The following is a 14,581-nucleotide window of genomic DNA, read 5'->3' on the forward strand; positions in this document are numbered from 1 at the left end:
AAACCCTAGATAACACACAACACACAATTAACAGTAACATATATGATTCACACACGCATTAATTAAATCAAAGAGCATCGAAATCAGATACGGATCATCAACTTTACATATGTAACGATCTACATTGAATAATAGGTCCAGATATTTATCTGATCTGATCGTATCTTAAACTTATGTTATACTTAATTCCCTATCATTCTGTGATTTATATTATTTTTTATAAATTGTAATGAAAAAGTATGATAAAAGAAAAAAGAAAAAAAATTGAATGGTTAGCGGTTGTGATGGGCTTTCGTGAGCTGGCTCATTGGGACCATCCCACTAGTGACCTGGGGTAGGGGTGTGGTGTTTCAGTGGCTTTACTGATGCCACCTTACATCCGAGTAGCAAAGCTAATCCAACGAAAGGGGTAACGATCTGGGCACTGTCTCGGAGAGAGGCTCGGTGAAATAGACATGTCTGTGAAGATGCGGACTAACTCAAAATAAGATAATTTTGAATTATTACGAATAATATTAATTTTATAATATATTTTTTAATTATAACTTATAATATAAATTATCATTTATATCAGTTGATAGTTTATATTATTTTCAATTTGTCAATAATTTCTAGTCGTAACTAAATCTTTAATTTTTGTTTTGATTTGTAGTCAATAAATTGAAGCAAAATAGCTATTAAATAATGTCTTTAGCTTCAAAGGGCTAGTGTTCTTCCACGGGGTACACCGATAACTTTATGTTTCATGACTTTCATTTTATGTAAGCTAAAACAAGTGGGATTGAAGTAGTTAGTATAGCTTTAGGGGGTCTTTGGGATTACTTATTTTCACCAACTTATAACTTATAAACTTTTTGAGAAGTAATAAAGTGTTTGGGATTTGCTTATATTGTAAGAGGAAAAGTTTAATAAATTACAATGTTGTAACTTATTAACTTAATAAAAAGTTATAAGGAAGTAAAATAAAGAACCCCAAACACCCCTTTATAGTGGTAAGTTCTTTATTAATTTGTTCGGCTATATAACAAGCCTATTTTTTTTATTAAAGTATGAAATGAATATGAAAAAGATCTAATTCTCTCTATTGTTCTTTTGGTCATATTCAGTCCCCATTCTATTATCCAGCCTAAACCAATTTGATACATATCACACCCTAAAAGGTTAAACTTTTTTTTTTTGAACGGCAAACAAAAGCAATTATATAAAAACATCAACAACCAAACAACAAACACCCAAGCTGGCACAGTAAGTCACTGGTCCTAGCCCAAAATACACCAACAGGGAATCACCCCAACCCGTTACAATACAAAACGTTCCCAGTCCTCCCACGATAAATACGACCCTCCAGACCTGGTTTTAACCCAAAGAAAACTTAAAGTTTTTACATTCTCCACTACGCTCCCACTAGTCACCACCGCACCGGTATGCACCATGTCATTTCTGACCCTCCATAAACACCATAGCGTGATGAGACAAATTGCGTGAAATGCTTTCGCCTTTCTTTTGGAGAATTTTGTGAACTTGTGCAGATTGAGAACATCCCGAACACAGAATGCGAACCAAGGAGGTGCCTTACACCAAGTGGATATGGCATGCCAAACCAACTGGGCTAGTTCGCACGAAACGAAAGCATGCTCGGTCATCTCATCTAACAAACCACACACCGGACATACCAATGATTCAACCCCAATGTTCCTTTTCGCCAACAAGGTTAAGACCGGGACTCTATCCAACTCCGCTCTCCACGCCAAAATTCCGACTTTGCCGGGGACCCAATTATTCCACTCAAATTTATAGTCAACCGGGGTCAAAGTTAACTCATTTATTTTTTCTTTAATACTTGAAACAGAGAACATTCCGGCCGACCCCAAGCCCCATTCAACATTATCATCTTCAACCCCAAGTTGCACATTCTGACAAAGAGATAACAGAGACCTGAGTTCCTTCATTTCCTGCACCGACGCCGGCTGTCTTCGCCAATCCCATGTACTGCAAATATCCCCATTAATCATTACCAGCCTATTCATCAAATTTATAGTCAACCTAAAAGGTTAACCTAATGATAAGTTTACGGAGTAAAATTTATGATGTTTTTATGTCAATATGACTACTAAATTAGCTAAGTTAGCATCCGGATTGAGGTTGAATGAATACCTGATTCAAAAGCTAACTTACTCATACTTAGACCTACTCGACATGATAAATGAGCTAAAAAAAACTTTTTATAATTAGAATACCAATAGATTTTGAAATATTCTGTACATCAGTGCTTAATCTTTTTTAAACGGCAATTTTGGATTATTGACAAGCTGCTACCCACACGATCACGATCATCTCCCCCTTTTAAATTGAAGTCTTTAGGTACATCACCTCAATCATTGACATCCGGTTTTGTTAGATGATTCATGTCCTGTATTTATATAATATTCTAACTTTAACTAAATGCCAGTATGACACTTCGATCCATGAATGAACGCAGCGAATCATAGATTATAACACGTGACATGACATATATCAAAACCAACTGAATAACTAAAGACAAGCTGCATACAAACACCTAAACAAACAGAACTTATTCGCCATACACGGTCTCAATATTATTGGGGAGGAATAAGAACATCTCTTTATTATAAGAATCATAATAATAGCATGATCAAGGAACATATTCTTGTCGACGATCAAACGCATACAGTAAGTCCAACCCGTTTTCACACTCACAAACATTTCATAACATAGAGAATCTTTTAGCTAGTACGCAAATTAATCACTTCCATTTCTTGATCGAGTGCTTGCCCTTGTGTTTACCGAACTTACCCTTGTGCTTACCAAACTTGCCGTGCTTACCATGCTTCCCGTGCTTGTACTTACCACCACCATGGTGTCCCATATGAGCTCCATGACCCGTCATGTTATAAGCTCCATGACCATGACCATGACCCTGTGTCATATGGTGAACTCCATATGCAGCGGCTGCAGCTGCTGCACCACCGGCTAGTATTGTTCCCATAACTGGTCCATGTCCTAACCAACCAAATTTTTACATGACTCCAGTCATTCGATAGTTATAACTTAAGTAAAATACAATGCAGACAGGTTATCATCATTTGCATCTTTTAGTGTTAGAGGTGTGTTTGGTTGTTCATTGTGGAAAAGATGAATTAAAAACAAATTATATAATTAACAGGCTTGTTTAGGTTCACGAGCTGCCTCGAGCTCAATAGGTGAAGCTTGGGCTCGGGCTCGTTTATTAAACAAGGTTATCATAGGCTCGAGCTCGAGCTTGTTTAAGCTCAGCTCAGTTTGAGCTTTTAGCAAGCCAATCTCGGGTAGCACATGAGTGGCTTGGCTCATTTACTCCCGGTTATCCATCGCGCTTATTTTAGACATTGTCAGCTAGGGGTGTGCAGTGTGCTTGAAACAGAAAAAACTGAACCCATAAAAAACTGATGGTTCAGTTTTATGTATTTGTAAAAACGAACTTTCTGTTCGGTTTTGGTTTTGCATGTAATACAAACTAAAAAACCGAAACCGAACAGAACCGAATTGATGGATTTTAATTTAACTTTGAATTTTTAGTAATTTATAAGAATTTAATAAATAGTATTACCCAAATATTTTAGCCCAAAATGTACAATCACTTATTAATTAAAAAATAGATTTAGTCCCACAGTTTTAGGCCAAATTCACTATTTTGTGCCTTTTTTTTGGCCCAAAAAATTCATGCCCAAATGATAAAACCGAAAAAATGAAACCAAACAGTTTTTAAATTACAAAACTTAACTTTCGGTTATGGTTTGTTATTGCCCAAAACCGACCCATGCACACCATATGTTTTCGTTATGGTACTTTACTTGAAGAAAGACTTTAATATTTAAAAACAACAATGGTTGCTTTTATTTAAAGTCTTTATCAGGATCAGCCATCAGATAATTGATTTGATAAGCAATATAGTAACAAAACTTCAATTAAGAAACAAAATTCAATTGCAAAGAAGTATTCATGAAGTTAATACTGACAACAGTCACTAACCTCCAGATTGGTGTGAAGCTGATTGACCAGGATAGCCAGCAGGAGGATAGCCCTGTGGAGGTTGACCACCAGCAGAATGAGGGTACCCTTGGGGAGGGTAGCTGCCACCAGAGTGAGGATACCCCTGAGGAGGGTGGTCACCACCATGGGGTGGGTATGCTCCTGGTGCCGGAGGGTATCCACCGGGTTGGGGGTAACCAGCAGGCGGGTATCCTCCACCATGTTGATGCCCACTAAACAACCCTTTGTCCTGTTCGTTTTGGTTTCCGTCTCCTCCGCCCATTTTCTTTCAATTTGGTATTGGATTCACAGAAACTACAAGGAAAATTAACTGAAAGATGAGTGCGTAACAATTGTGCAGAGTATAATTTCAAAAAACTAAATATTACAAAGTCTGCAACACTTAAGTTCCAGAAACATACGAAGTGCGATGGACATATTTCAACCAAACAAAAACTATTACCAATATCATTACGATTGCAGCCAATAAACCGTAGATGATACACAATTAACAGAATAATCACACTTATGATCCTGCAATCCCCAATCACAGTTTACATATTTAACAGTAGCATGTATGATTCATGTATGCCTTTATCAAATCAACTAGCAATTAAATCAGATTCGATTAATCAAATCTACATATGTAAACCACCTTAGCAGCTAGGGCTGTAAACGAACCAAATATTCTGCGAACAGTTCATGAACCGTTCGGCAGAAAGTTCGTTTGTTTACTAAATAAACGAAAAGAGGTTGCGTATGTTCATTTGTGTTTGTGAACCATTCAGTAAGGTGTTCATTTATGCTTGTTTGTTTATCTTTGTTAGTTAAACGTTTGTTTTATATTTTTATAATATTTTATTTGTAATACCCAACATAACATTTGAATTTTATAATTCTATTGTTTATGTTCAGTTTGTTTTAAGTCTTGTTTAAACTAACAACAAATCTAACCAATGTTTCGTTGACATTAGCAGGATAAAACCGCTGATTGGGGGATGATTATGTTTATGATTATCTAAAGTACTTAACTTTATATTTAATTAAGGTAATTATGTCAAACGTATTGGATTAAGAAAGTTTTTCTTTATTTATATATATATATATATATATATATTACATGCTCGTTTATTTGATTATAAGGTGATTATGTCAAACGTATTTGAGATACCAGTTATCGCGGTGAGATATCGGTAATTTAGCATCATGTAAAATACATATATAGCAATTTAACACTAATAATTTCAGTATACTTTCCTCCTACCATTAACAAATTAACCTTTTGCAAAACACTAACAATCATAGCAACTAGGAACTGATTAAGACTTATTAAAACCTGATAATTAAAACTTAACAGGAATATCGGGAACATCAGTGATATATCGGTAAAATATTGGTCAATATCGCCGATATTATCCGTACCGACATTCTGACCGATAATTTTACCTGGGGACCGATAACCGATATATCACTGATATATCGGTGAGATCGACTGCATAGTGTTTATGTTAGTGAACAATTCATGTTCCTTAAGAAACAAACACAAATAAGATTTTCCAGTCAGTTAGCGTTCAATCGTTCATGACATGAACAAGTTGAATGCTAAACAAACGAACATGAACAAGGCTTCGTAGGGTCCGTTTACAGACCTACCAACTAGCAGCTATTGTAAAGCAATAGGCAGATCTCAACCAAACGAACATGATTACCAACATGATTCTTATTTCAGCGAATACGAATTGATTAAAAATTAAAACCCTAGATAACACACAATACACAATTAACAGTAACAGATATGATTCACACACGCATTAATTAAATCAAAGAGCATCGAAATCAGATACGGATCATCAACTCTACATATGTAACGATCTGCATTGAATAATAGGTCCAGATATTGATCTGATCTGATCTGATCGTATCGTAAAACACAAGACGGAGATAAACAAAAAAGTGTAACAATTGGATTTAAACATATTAAAAACCTAATTTTGCAGAATTGGGAGAGAGATTGTTACCAATTGACGATAATTTTAGAGTTGTTGCAGTTGCCTCAATGGTGATGCATGTGCCTCTATGACTTGACTACTATATATATTATTATATATACAAGACGTGTCGTTACGTAATCCAAGAAGGCGTGTTAATAAAACCCGCTTTTTTGCGGTTAGGTTTGGTAATGATAATAAAACCAAAAAAGAAAATGCACGGATTACTGTTTACATTCTATTCGTATAGTGTATGATAAAACATCTATTTAAAACTATTTGTAATCGGTTGGTAAAAACCTCTCGGTGTTTGTAAGATTGCGCAAATTCATATCAGGGTTAACAAAAAATTGTAAACGCTAAAATACAATAAATTAACATATTAAAAAACACAACATGCATTTCATCGGCTAACCAACGTAAATTCGGTCGGTATCGGATTACGACAACGAAACTAAACTAAAAACTAATTTCATCAACGCTCAAATACAATAAATTTAACGTCGCCAACACCACCACGTTTTCGTCAAAGAACCTTTGCCAAAGGTTTAACGGAAGTGAGAAAAGGGATGATCGTTGAAGGGGTGTTAGAGATCGGTCCATCCTCAATCAACCAATCACACTATTTTATTTTTACTTTAACTTAATTTAAATTAAAGTTAGCAACTACACCAAAGTAAAAAAATTATCAGAGAAAATATCTGTTGAAACCTGTTAAAGCCAAACCAATTTGATTTTTTTTCTTATAAACCGGTATAGGTGCACAAACGGGGTATTTTAAGGAACTGGGACCGTTTATAAACCAGTTCCAGGTACGCTCAACAAAAGTCAAAACCGGGTCGAGTAAAACCGGTGATGGGCATAGTCAGGTATTTGACCGGGTTTTTTCGGGTTTCTTGTAGTTCGTTTAGGAGACGGTTCCGGGCTGGTCAACAAAAGTCAAAACCGGGTAAGTCGATTATTTGTCTGGGTTTTTTTCGGGTTTCAGGTCGGGTCGGGTTTTGACTGGTAAAGGCGGAACCGGTTCTGGTGGGTCCGGTTCCGCGTACAGGATTGGGGAGAAACCAATATTAGGTTGTACCCACGGGGTTGGGTCCTGAACCTAATATTTTGTGCACCTCTATAAACCGGTTTCTAATCCGATCCAGTTTTGACTTCTATAACTTGATCCGAATTCCAAACCGGTCTAAATACAGACCCAGTTCGGTCCAAATACCTCTTGTGCATTATAACAAGTAAATTAGGGTCATGAAGAATACCCAAAAGCCCAAATAAACATACATTTAGCCCATTGATTTAAATCCTTTTGTCTCTATTCTATCCTGTCATCCTCAGTTTCTTCTACCTCCTTATCCTCATTCTTAAACACTATCTTCATCACCACCACCTGCAACCCACAAAAGCCATCACCAAAATGCACAATTAGAACCCAGTTTACATGTTCACCATCATCATCATCATCATCATCATCATCACATGTATGCATACATCCCATCTACACCACCTGTAGCACATACCATGTCCTGCTTACTCCCACAATTCAAGTGCTTACCGGATTCTTTATTATTCAAATCCCACAATCATCATTCTCCAATTCAACGTAAACCTTACATCTTTACTTAATGTTTTACCTATTTATGGCATCCAATTATACTCCATTATTGCGTCCAATTTGGGCTTTTGAGTTTCTTCATTCAAATTAGGGTTTTCAGTTGTTTTGCCAATTGATTTTCAATATTTTATCAATTTATCCCCAGTTTGTTGTTTTTTTTAATTATCACTATTTTGAGTACCCGAGTATAAACAATTGGCCTTATATATAACTTTTTTTCCACATTTTTTTGCTCAATTATACATAAATATACAAATTGCTAAATTAATAGGCCTAAAAAAATATAAATTGACCCAATTAAACATAAATTTTCAATATATTTATAAATTTATCCCCAATTAGTTGTTTTTTTTACAAATTATTATTAATTTATCTTCATATTCATCACCAGGGCCGCCGCATCTGAGATTTCGAGTGGCCACTACCAGTATAAAAAATTTGCCTTATATAACTTTTTGTCCAGATTATTTTGCTCAATTATACATAAATATATAAATTGCTAAATTAATCAGCCTTTTTATAAAAAAAATTGTTGACCCGATTAAACATAAACAGACTAATTGTTAAATTACTTGACCCTTTTTTTAAAAAAATTTTGCTCAAGGAAACATAAACAGAATAATTTTTAAATTACTAGGCCCTTTGTTGAGATTTTTTGGCCCAATTCGAACTGTTAATGTTTAAAAAAAAAATTTATGTGTCAAAAAAAATTAAAACTTCGTGCCCTCCACCAAAATTGTGCCCTAAACGTCTGCCAAGCCCAGGATGGGGCCTGGGCCAGCTCTGTTCATCACAAATTATCTGTTTAATTTAAACTTTGATTAAAATGCAGCAAAATGCAGAGGGCCTGTTTTTTTACTGACCCGGTGCGTATTATCAACTACAGCACCGCCTGTAACAACAGAGTCTACGGTTATTAATTTAGAGAAGCTGCAGTTATCATCTTTAGAAGTTCATTCAAGTTCAGATGCTGCTGACAGACAATGGTCATCTTCGTCGTCGTCGTCAACTAGAGTTCTGAATATTGAAGATTTCAAGCTACCGTCTTTAGAGTCGCGTGCAAGTTCGATAAATGGGAGTAGATCATGGACCTATGATGATGCAGTAGGTCAGGTTAGAATCATTTTGTTTCTCTTTTGAATGATAACTTTAATGAATTCATTATATTAGTTACCTTTGAATCTTTGATATAGGTAAATAAAGGAACAAATTTGCCTTCAGAAAGTGAATTTGCAGCTGCTGCTGAAGCAATTGCATTAGCAAAGGCTGCAGTTAAAGTTGCCAAAAGTGCAGCCGAAATGATGATGAATATTAAACAAAAACCTAAACAACCCGAGCCTGATAACTCCATAAACGGACCCGGGTTACAGATAGAGGACACGGAACCGACAGTTGAAGAATTGAAACTTATAGAAGAACAGTTATCGGCTGGTATAGCTGTGAGGTCAAGCCGTCAAGTGGAACGGAAAGAACGGAGGATTAGGGCGGCAGAACGGGCGGAAGCTCGGGGCGGCCGAGGGCGGGGTGCCACCGTGGTGGTGAAACCGGGAGTGAGTCGAAGGCGCAGTGGTGATAAAAAGGATGTTTTTGCTTTTTTGGGAGGGATGACTAACGCAAAGCTGTTAACTGCTGCTGAGGAAGTGGAACTTTCTAAAGGGATACAGGTACGAAATAACCGATCTATAACCGAAATAACTGAACCCAGTTTAAACCGGCGGTTTGGTTTTATGTTTTCTTCAAAAGCTGAATTTCAGTTTCGCTTTTGGTTTTGAATGTACCGACAGCCCGAACTTTTGGTTCGGTTTTGGTTTTGAATTTATGGATTATAATTTTTATTTTTGAATGTTAGTAATTTATGAAAAAATTAATGGATGGTGTAGGCATGTCCCCCAAAATTTTTATGCCCAAATGTTTAATTGAATCATTAATTAACAAAGAAAAAATTTAGGCCCAAAATTTCAGGCAAAACTCTTGGGTCATTTTTGTCAGCCCAAAATTTCTAGCCCAAGTGGCAAAACAAAAAACAGAGACCGAACTGAACCCGTAAAAACTAAAATAAAAAATGACTTTTGCTATTGATTTTATGGATTATAATTTTTATTTTTAAATGCTAACTAATTTATACAAAATCAATAGATGGTGTATCTCCAAATTTTAGGCCCAAATGTATAATAATCAGTTAATCATGAATTAACAAACAAGGGTTAGGTCCAAAAATATCAAACCCAAATGGCACAACTATAAAAAGTGAGACCTAACTGAACCGGTAGAAGCTGAAAAAAAAACTTTTGCTAGTGTTATGTATATATTTTGAATGTTAAGTAATTTATAAATAAATTAATTGATGCCTGGTGTAGCCCTAAAATTTTAGGCCCAGATATATAATAATTTAAATATCCCTCTAAAAAATAGTTTAGGCCCAAAGTTTCAGGCCTAGATTCAATATATTGGGCCTTTCTTTTCCAGACCACAAGTTTAAAGCTCAAATAGCAATACCGAGATCGCTTTTTTGTCAATTTCTGAAGCGTTTATTATTATTTTTTTCTTTAAACCTATTATTGTCAACGCACAGGACCTATTGAAATTGCAAGAGGTCCATAAAGAGCTGTCGGCCCGTTTTGGGGTCGCACCCACTTTTGCAGAATGGGCTGCTGCATTAGGCATCAATCAGATACAGTTAGGTAGACGTTTACATTATGGTGAAGAATGCAGGGACAAAATGGTCAGAAGCAATATTCGACTCGTTATTTCTGTTGCAAGAAGTTATTATGGAACAAAGGTCCATCTACAGGATATTGTTCAGGTATGCATTCGTTTTGTTATGGGCTAGGCCTGTTTGGTCATAGTTTGAAACGGGCCGGGTTGACCCACAACCGTTTTTTTGTCCAATTTTGTTATCATAATTTAATCATGTATATTGGTAAAAGAAACAGTATTATCAAAATAATATTCTAAATGGTTGAATAAACGGTACTGGGAGACTTGTAAGCCCGTTTGACCCGTTTCATTTCTAGATGAATATTTTGATATGCTCCGTTTGGAGTAATTGACTAATTGATAACCGAAATCCACTTAACCCTGGATGACACGAACAAGACCCAATCAACCCAATTTTTTTCCACATATTACTGCTTTAACTTTACAACAAAATATACCAAAATTACCTCAATTTCTCTTTCAAGTTTTAAATTTGGCATAAATTACCCAACCAATTAAGTTTCTGACATAAAACACATTTAAAAAAATAAGATAAAAAGTAAATTTGTGAAACAGATAAACCCACAAACCCGTCTGGTTGACACGAACATGACCCGCTTAGACAAGCGGTTCGACCCGAGCCCATTTATACTTAACCAAAACCCACGAATGTTGTGTTAGATTCGTGTCATGTCAGAAATTCACAAACCTATATTTTCGACATTTGATGACGTGGATATTATTCTCAGGAAGGAATTCGAGGCCTCGTGAAAAGTGCTGAAAAATTTGATGCTTCAAAGGGTTTTAAATTTTCAACATACGCGCATTGGTGGATAAGGCAAGCGGTCCAAAGGTCACGTGCTGAACAAAGCCGAATAATTCATGTTCCGGTAAAAATAACACATGAGGGCTATGTGTGTCATTTCAATGCTTTGACTAACCCGATTTTTTTTTCCATTTTTCTTTTGATACAGTATTATATGGTGGAGGTGCAATCTAGGGTGAACGAAGCCAGACATCGATTGGATAAGCAGCTTGGAAGACAACCGACTCGTGCAGAAATCGCAGTCGAAACGGGCCTTTCTGTTAAGAAGATTCAATCTGCAGAACAGGCCCCGAAGCCGGCGCGATCTATTGATATCCCTGTCGGGTTCGATAACAATACCAAGCTCACGGTTTGTCCTCATTTCTTACTTTGTACTGTAACTAGGGGTGTAAATGAGCCAAGCCGCTTACTTGAGTCGAGCCGGGCTTGAAAGAGTGCGAGCGCTTGTTTAATAAACGACCCCGGGCCCAAGCTGGCTTGCGAGCCTAAATGAGTCTATTATTTATATAATTTTGTTTAATATATCATCTATATAATTTTGTAATAATAATTATTATAGATAAAATTATTAACTTATTATAAACATTTTATATATAAAAATTTTAATAAACAAATATATCAAAAATAATTAAAAGAGTAATATTAATAAATAGTAAACGAGCAAAGCCGAGCCCGACCTTCACTTATCAAGCTCGAGCTGGCTCGCGATTGAAGCCTAAGTTCACGGTGTCTTAAGTTAAACGGGCCAAGCTCGGGCCTAGATGAGCTCGGTCTTGGCTCGGCTTTGCTCATTTACATAACTGTCGGGTGGGTTAGATAACGGGCCAATACGGTGTATTTTGTTACGTGTTGGGTAACAAACCAATACGGGTTATTTTGGTACGGGCCAGCGTGCTGCAACAATAATCTGACTTTTGGCCTGCTTAGGATCTAATTGATGACCCTGACCAAGAGACACCTGAGGAGGTATTAATTAAGCAAACGATGTCCGAGGACTTAGGGAGGGTGTTGAGTACATTAAGCGAAAAGGAGCAAAAGGTGATTAGGTGGCGGTTCGGGCTAGAAGATGGCAAAACAAGTACATTGCAAGAGATTGGGGATGTAATGGGTGTGAGTCGTGAACGGGTCAGACAGATTGAACTTAACGCCTTTCGCAAGTTAAGAAACACAGATAAAGCCGAAACCCTACGACAATACTTGCCCCAGTAACTAAATGTGCAAATGTGTATAGGCAAATCTTCTGGGCCTGAAGGTGTTCGGGTTGGGTCAAGACCTCAAGTGACTGTTTTTACTTGACCCGAAACGTGACCTTGTTATGAGACGATTAATTTCACAGGGTATTGCATTGCCCGGGTCCTTTTTGTGCCTTTTCTTGATAGTTGTTATTCTTGATCCTCTTTTTGGCCATGGCAATGTTGTTATTATAGACTAAAGTGAAGTAGTTTTGTTAATGGAACATTTTTTTGGTTGAAAATTTCGGTCATAACATTTAGGATTACTTTTAAAGCTTAATGTTTACAATTTTGAGCATTACACGGTCTAAACTTATGAAAACCCGACCCGTGAAAATCCTAATAGTAATAAAATAATGACTTAAAGATTTGCCAACAGAACTAGTGATGCACAGACCAGAAGTCAGATTTCACCAAACTGATGTTCAAAACACCACCCAGAACAGGTATCATGACTACAAAACCAAAAAAACATATCAACAAACACAAACACGAACACGTGCAAGTCCTAATCCACATTAATCGGTTTATCCAAAGACGACCCGACTGCTTTCTTCTTCAATTCATCCGGGAACTTGTCTTTAAGGATCTGAACTTTGAACTTAACCACACTGCTCTTAGCGTCGCCTTCCATCAACTCGAACACACAAGCATCTCCAGCCGTAACATTGTTTTCCGACATGAACTTTCCCCATGATTCAAGTCCAAACTTTTTTATCACCTGATCACCATTGTAAACTAGGTCCCACACCTTGTCGTGGCAAAAGATTTGAGCCGGGATTGTGGCATTGGGAAGCTTATCCGACAGTTCCGGTGGAAAATTCTATAATTATATAGAACAGATTAACAGAAAAAAACCTTTTGTCTATTATGAAGAATTGTTAGTTTGTCAAATGTTATTACTACTTTGACCTATGGATGTTAACAAGTCAAGCCTCGACACCGGCTCGTTAAAAGCCCAAATGGAGCCAGTCTTAAACGAGTCCGAGCCTGAGCCTGAAATAAGCTTATTTAATAAACGAGCAAGGGCCGAACTTCATTTATCGAGCTTGAGGGGGCTTGCAAGCCTAGTATTTATATAACTTTTATATAGTATATTAGATATATTTTTTATAATAAGATATTAAAGAAAAACAATTTATATATAAAAACAACAATTATATATAAAAAATAAGTACATAAGTATTTAAATTAAGTAATAAGTAATAAATGAGCCTAGCTAAGGCCAAGCAGCAGAGTTGAATGAGGTTTAGAAACAAGCAGTGGTCGAAGCAAGGTGAGGCCGAGTAAGTTAAACAAGACGAACTCGGGCTCGACTTGTTTACAGCACCCCTAATATTATTAATTATTAAGTGAAAATGCATAATCATTTAGAGAGAGAGAGGAGATGAATGAAAATTATTACATACCAGTTGAAACCTCTTAGTCTTAGAGTTAATAATAACATAAAAATACGGCTTTCCTGATGATGATAACGCCCAACATTCATCTCCGTCGACACCACTTTTGGTTGATTGTTTCTGCATCATTCTGGTGGGACAAAAATAAACACTTGGGGCCTTGCGAATTTGCTGTCTGGGCAAATCAGTATTTATTATGGACAAAATTTTGTCTTTGTTACTTACTTTAAATATAAAAGATATAATAATAGCATGTATCTATCTCACTTATTTTTTACTTTTTGAAAGATGGTATGTATGTTGTAGAATTCATGATTGCCCCGGGTTACAAATTTGAGTCGAACCGACTTGTTCCGAAGAAGGTTGGTTTTCCTACGTTTGATGTGTTGGTTAAAAGGAACAGTCCAGTGAGATCGGTTTATTGCCCGATATGTGGGGGAGGTGGAAGTAGGGATGAGCTTGGAACAATATTTGTATCCGTATCCATACCTGTACCCGATTGTACTTGTACCAAAAATCAATAAAAACACGTACCAATACTCGTACCAAATTTTTCGGTATGGTACGGGTATTTCGGTACAGTACCCATTTTTGTACCACATTTGCTTTTTTATTTCCAAATCTTCGACGATGAAACCGGTACTGGTACAAGTAACAAGCAACCTGAATTAGTCCGGCTATCGTTACATGCACAGGTACGTGACGGGTACCAAATTAATACATGTACCATATTGGCCGTTGATTTAATGATAATATAGTATTGAAGAACCATAATTCGGTCGCCGACTTTAAGTGAT

General features: G+C 36.5%; 4 protein-coding genes across 5 annotated transcripts; 1 reads left to right on the forward strand and 3 right to left on the reverse strand.

Moving 5' to 3' along the window:
- Positions 1–1,298: 1,298 nt before the first annotated feature.
- LOC143621971 (uncharacterized) lies at positions 1,299–2,012 on the reverse strand. The gene has a single exon (XM_077093239.1). The coding sequence runs from the start codon at positions 2,010–2,012 to the stop codon at positions 1,299–1,301; it is 714 nt and encodes a 237-aa protein (XP_076949354.1).
- Positions 2,013–2,597: 585 nt separating this feature from the next.
- Positions 2,598–4,376, reverse strand: LOC143621573 (glycine-rich protein A3-like). The gene is made up of 2 exons (XM_077092948.1): positions 4,030–4,376; positions 2,598–3,021 (listed from the first exon to the last, which is right to left on the reverse strand). Exons 1-2 carry the CDS (start codon positions 4,310–4,312, stop codon positions 2,765–2,767), a joined length of 540 nt encoding a protein of 179 aa, XP_076949063.1. The 5' UTR covers positions 4,313–4,376; the 3' UTR covers positions 2,598–2,764.
- Positions 4,377–7,493: 3,117 nt separating this feature from the next.
- LOC143622251 (RNA polymerase sigma factor sigB-like) lies at positions 7,494–12,634 on the forward strand. Of its 2 annotated transcripts, none has more exons than XM_077093447.1 (7): positions 7,494–7,617; positions 8,462–8,742; positions 8,823–9,293; positions 10,202–10,432; positions 11,076–11,216; positions 11,301–11,501; positions 12,080–12,634. In XM_077093447.1, the coding sequence occupies exons 1-7, from the start codon at positions 7,494–7,496 to the stop codon at positions 12,359–12,361; spliced, it is 1,731 nt and encodes a 576-aa protein (XP_076949562.1). In that variant the 3' UTR covers positions 12,362–12,634. The 2 variants fall into 2 exon arrangements, with proteins under 2 accessions (XP_076949562.1, XP_076949567.1); XM_077093452.1 differs by having other exon boundaries at positions 7,516–7,617; positions 8,516–8,742; positions 12,080–12,633.
- Positions 12,635–12,800: 166 nt separating this feature from the next.
- Positions 12,801–13,915, reverse strand: LOC143621585 (B3 domain-containing protein Os04g0386900-like). The gene is made up of 2 exons (XM_077092954.1): positions 13,794–13,915; positions 12,801–13,207 (listed from the first exon to the last, which is right to left on the reverse strand). The coding sequence occupies exons 1-2, from the start codon at positions 13,911–13,913 to the stop codon at positions 12,893–12,895; spliced, it is 435 nt and encodes a 144-aa protein (XP_076949069.1). The 5' UTR covers positions 13,914–13,915; the 3' UTR covers positions 12,801–12,892.
- Between the last annotated feature and the right edge of the window lie 666 nt (positions 13,916–14,581).

The sequence above is a fragment of the Bidens hawaiensis genome, unplaced genomic scaffold (assembly GCF_021521415.1).
Source record: "Bidens hawaiensis isolate Kalapana, Puna unplaced genomic scaffold, B.hawaiensis_p1.1 tig00000326_1, whole genome shotgun sequence".
Classification (NCBI taxonomy): Eukaryota; Viridiplantae; Streptophyta; class Magnoliopsida; order Asterales; family Asteraceae; genus Bidens; species Bidens hawaiensis.

What these genes read in the sequence shown, in the direction of transcription:
- LOC143621971 (XM_077093239.1), bottom strand. Translation starts at nt 2,012, where the DNA reads ATGATTAATGGGGATATTTGCAGTACATGGGATTGGCGAAGACAGCCG.
- LOC143621573 (XM_077092948.1), bottom strand. Translation starts at nt 4,312, where the DNA reads ATGGGCGGAGGAGACGGAAACCAAAACGAACAGGACAAAGGGTTGTTT. An exon ending in AGCTTCACACCAATCTGGAG is followed by an intron (nt 3,022 to 4,029) that starts GTTAGTGACTGT and finishes TTGGTTGGTTAG; the next exon opens with GACATGGACCAGTTATGGGA.
- LOC143622251 (XM_077093447.1), top strand. Translation starts at nt 7,494, where the DNA reads ATGTATGCATACATCCCATCTACACCACCTGTAGCACATACCATGTCC. An exon ending in AACTTTCTAAAGGGATACAG is followed by an intron (nt 9,294 to 10,201) that starts GTACGAAATAAC and finishes GTCAACGCACAG; the next exon opens with GACCTATTGAAATTGCAAGA. An exon ending in GCCGAATAATTCATGTTCCG is followed by an intron (nt 11,217 to 11,300) that starts GTAAAAATAACA and finishes CTTTTGATACAG; the next exon opens with TATTATATGGTGGAGGTGCA.
- LOC143621585 (XM_077092954.1), bottom strand. Translation starts at nt 13,913, where the DNA reads ATGATGCAGAAACAATCAACCAAAAGTGGTGTCGACGGAGATGAATGT. An exon ending in AGACTAAGAGGTTTCAACTG is followed by an intron (nt 13,208 to 13,793) that starts GTATGTAATAAT and finishes ATATAATTATAG; the next exon opens with AATTTTCCACCGGAACTGTC.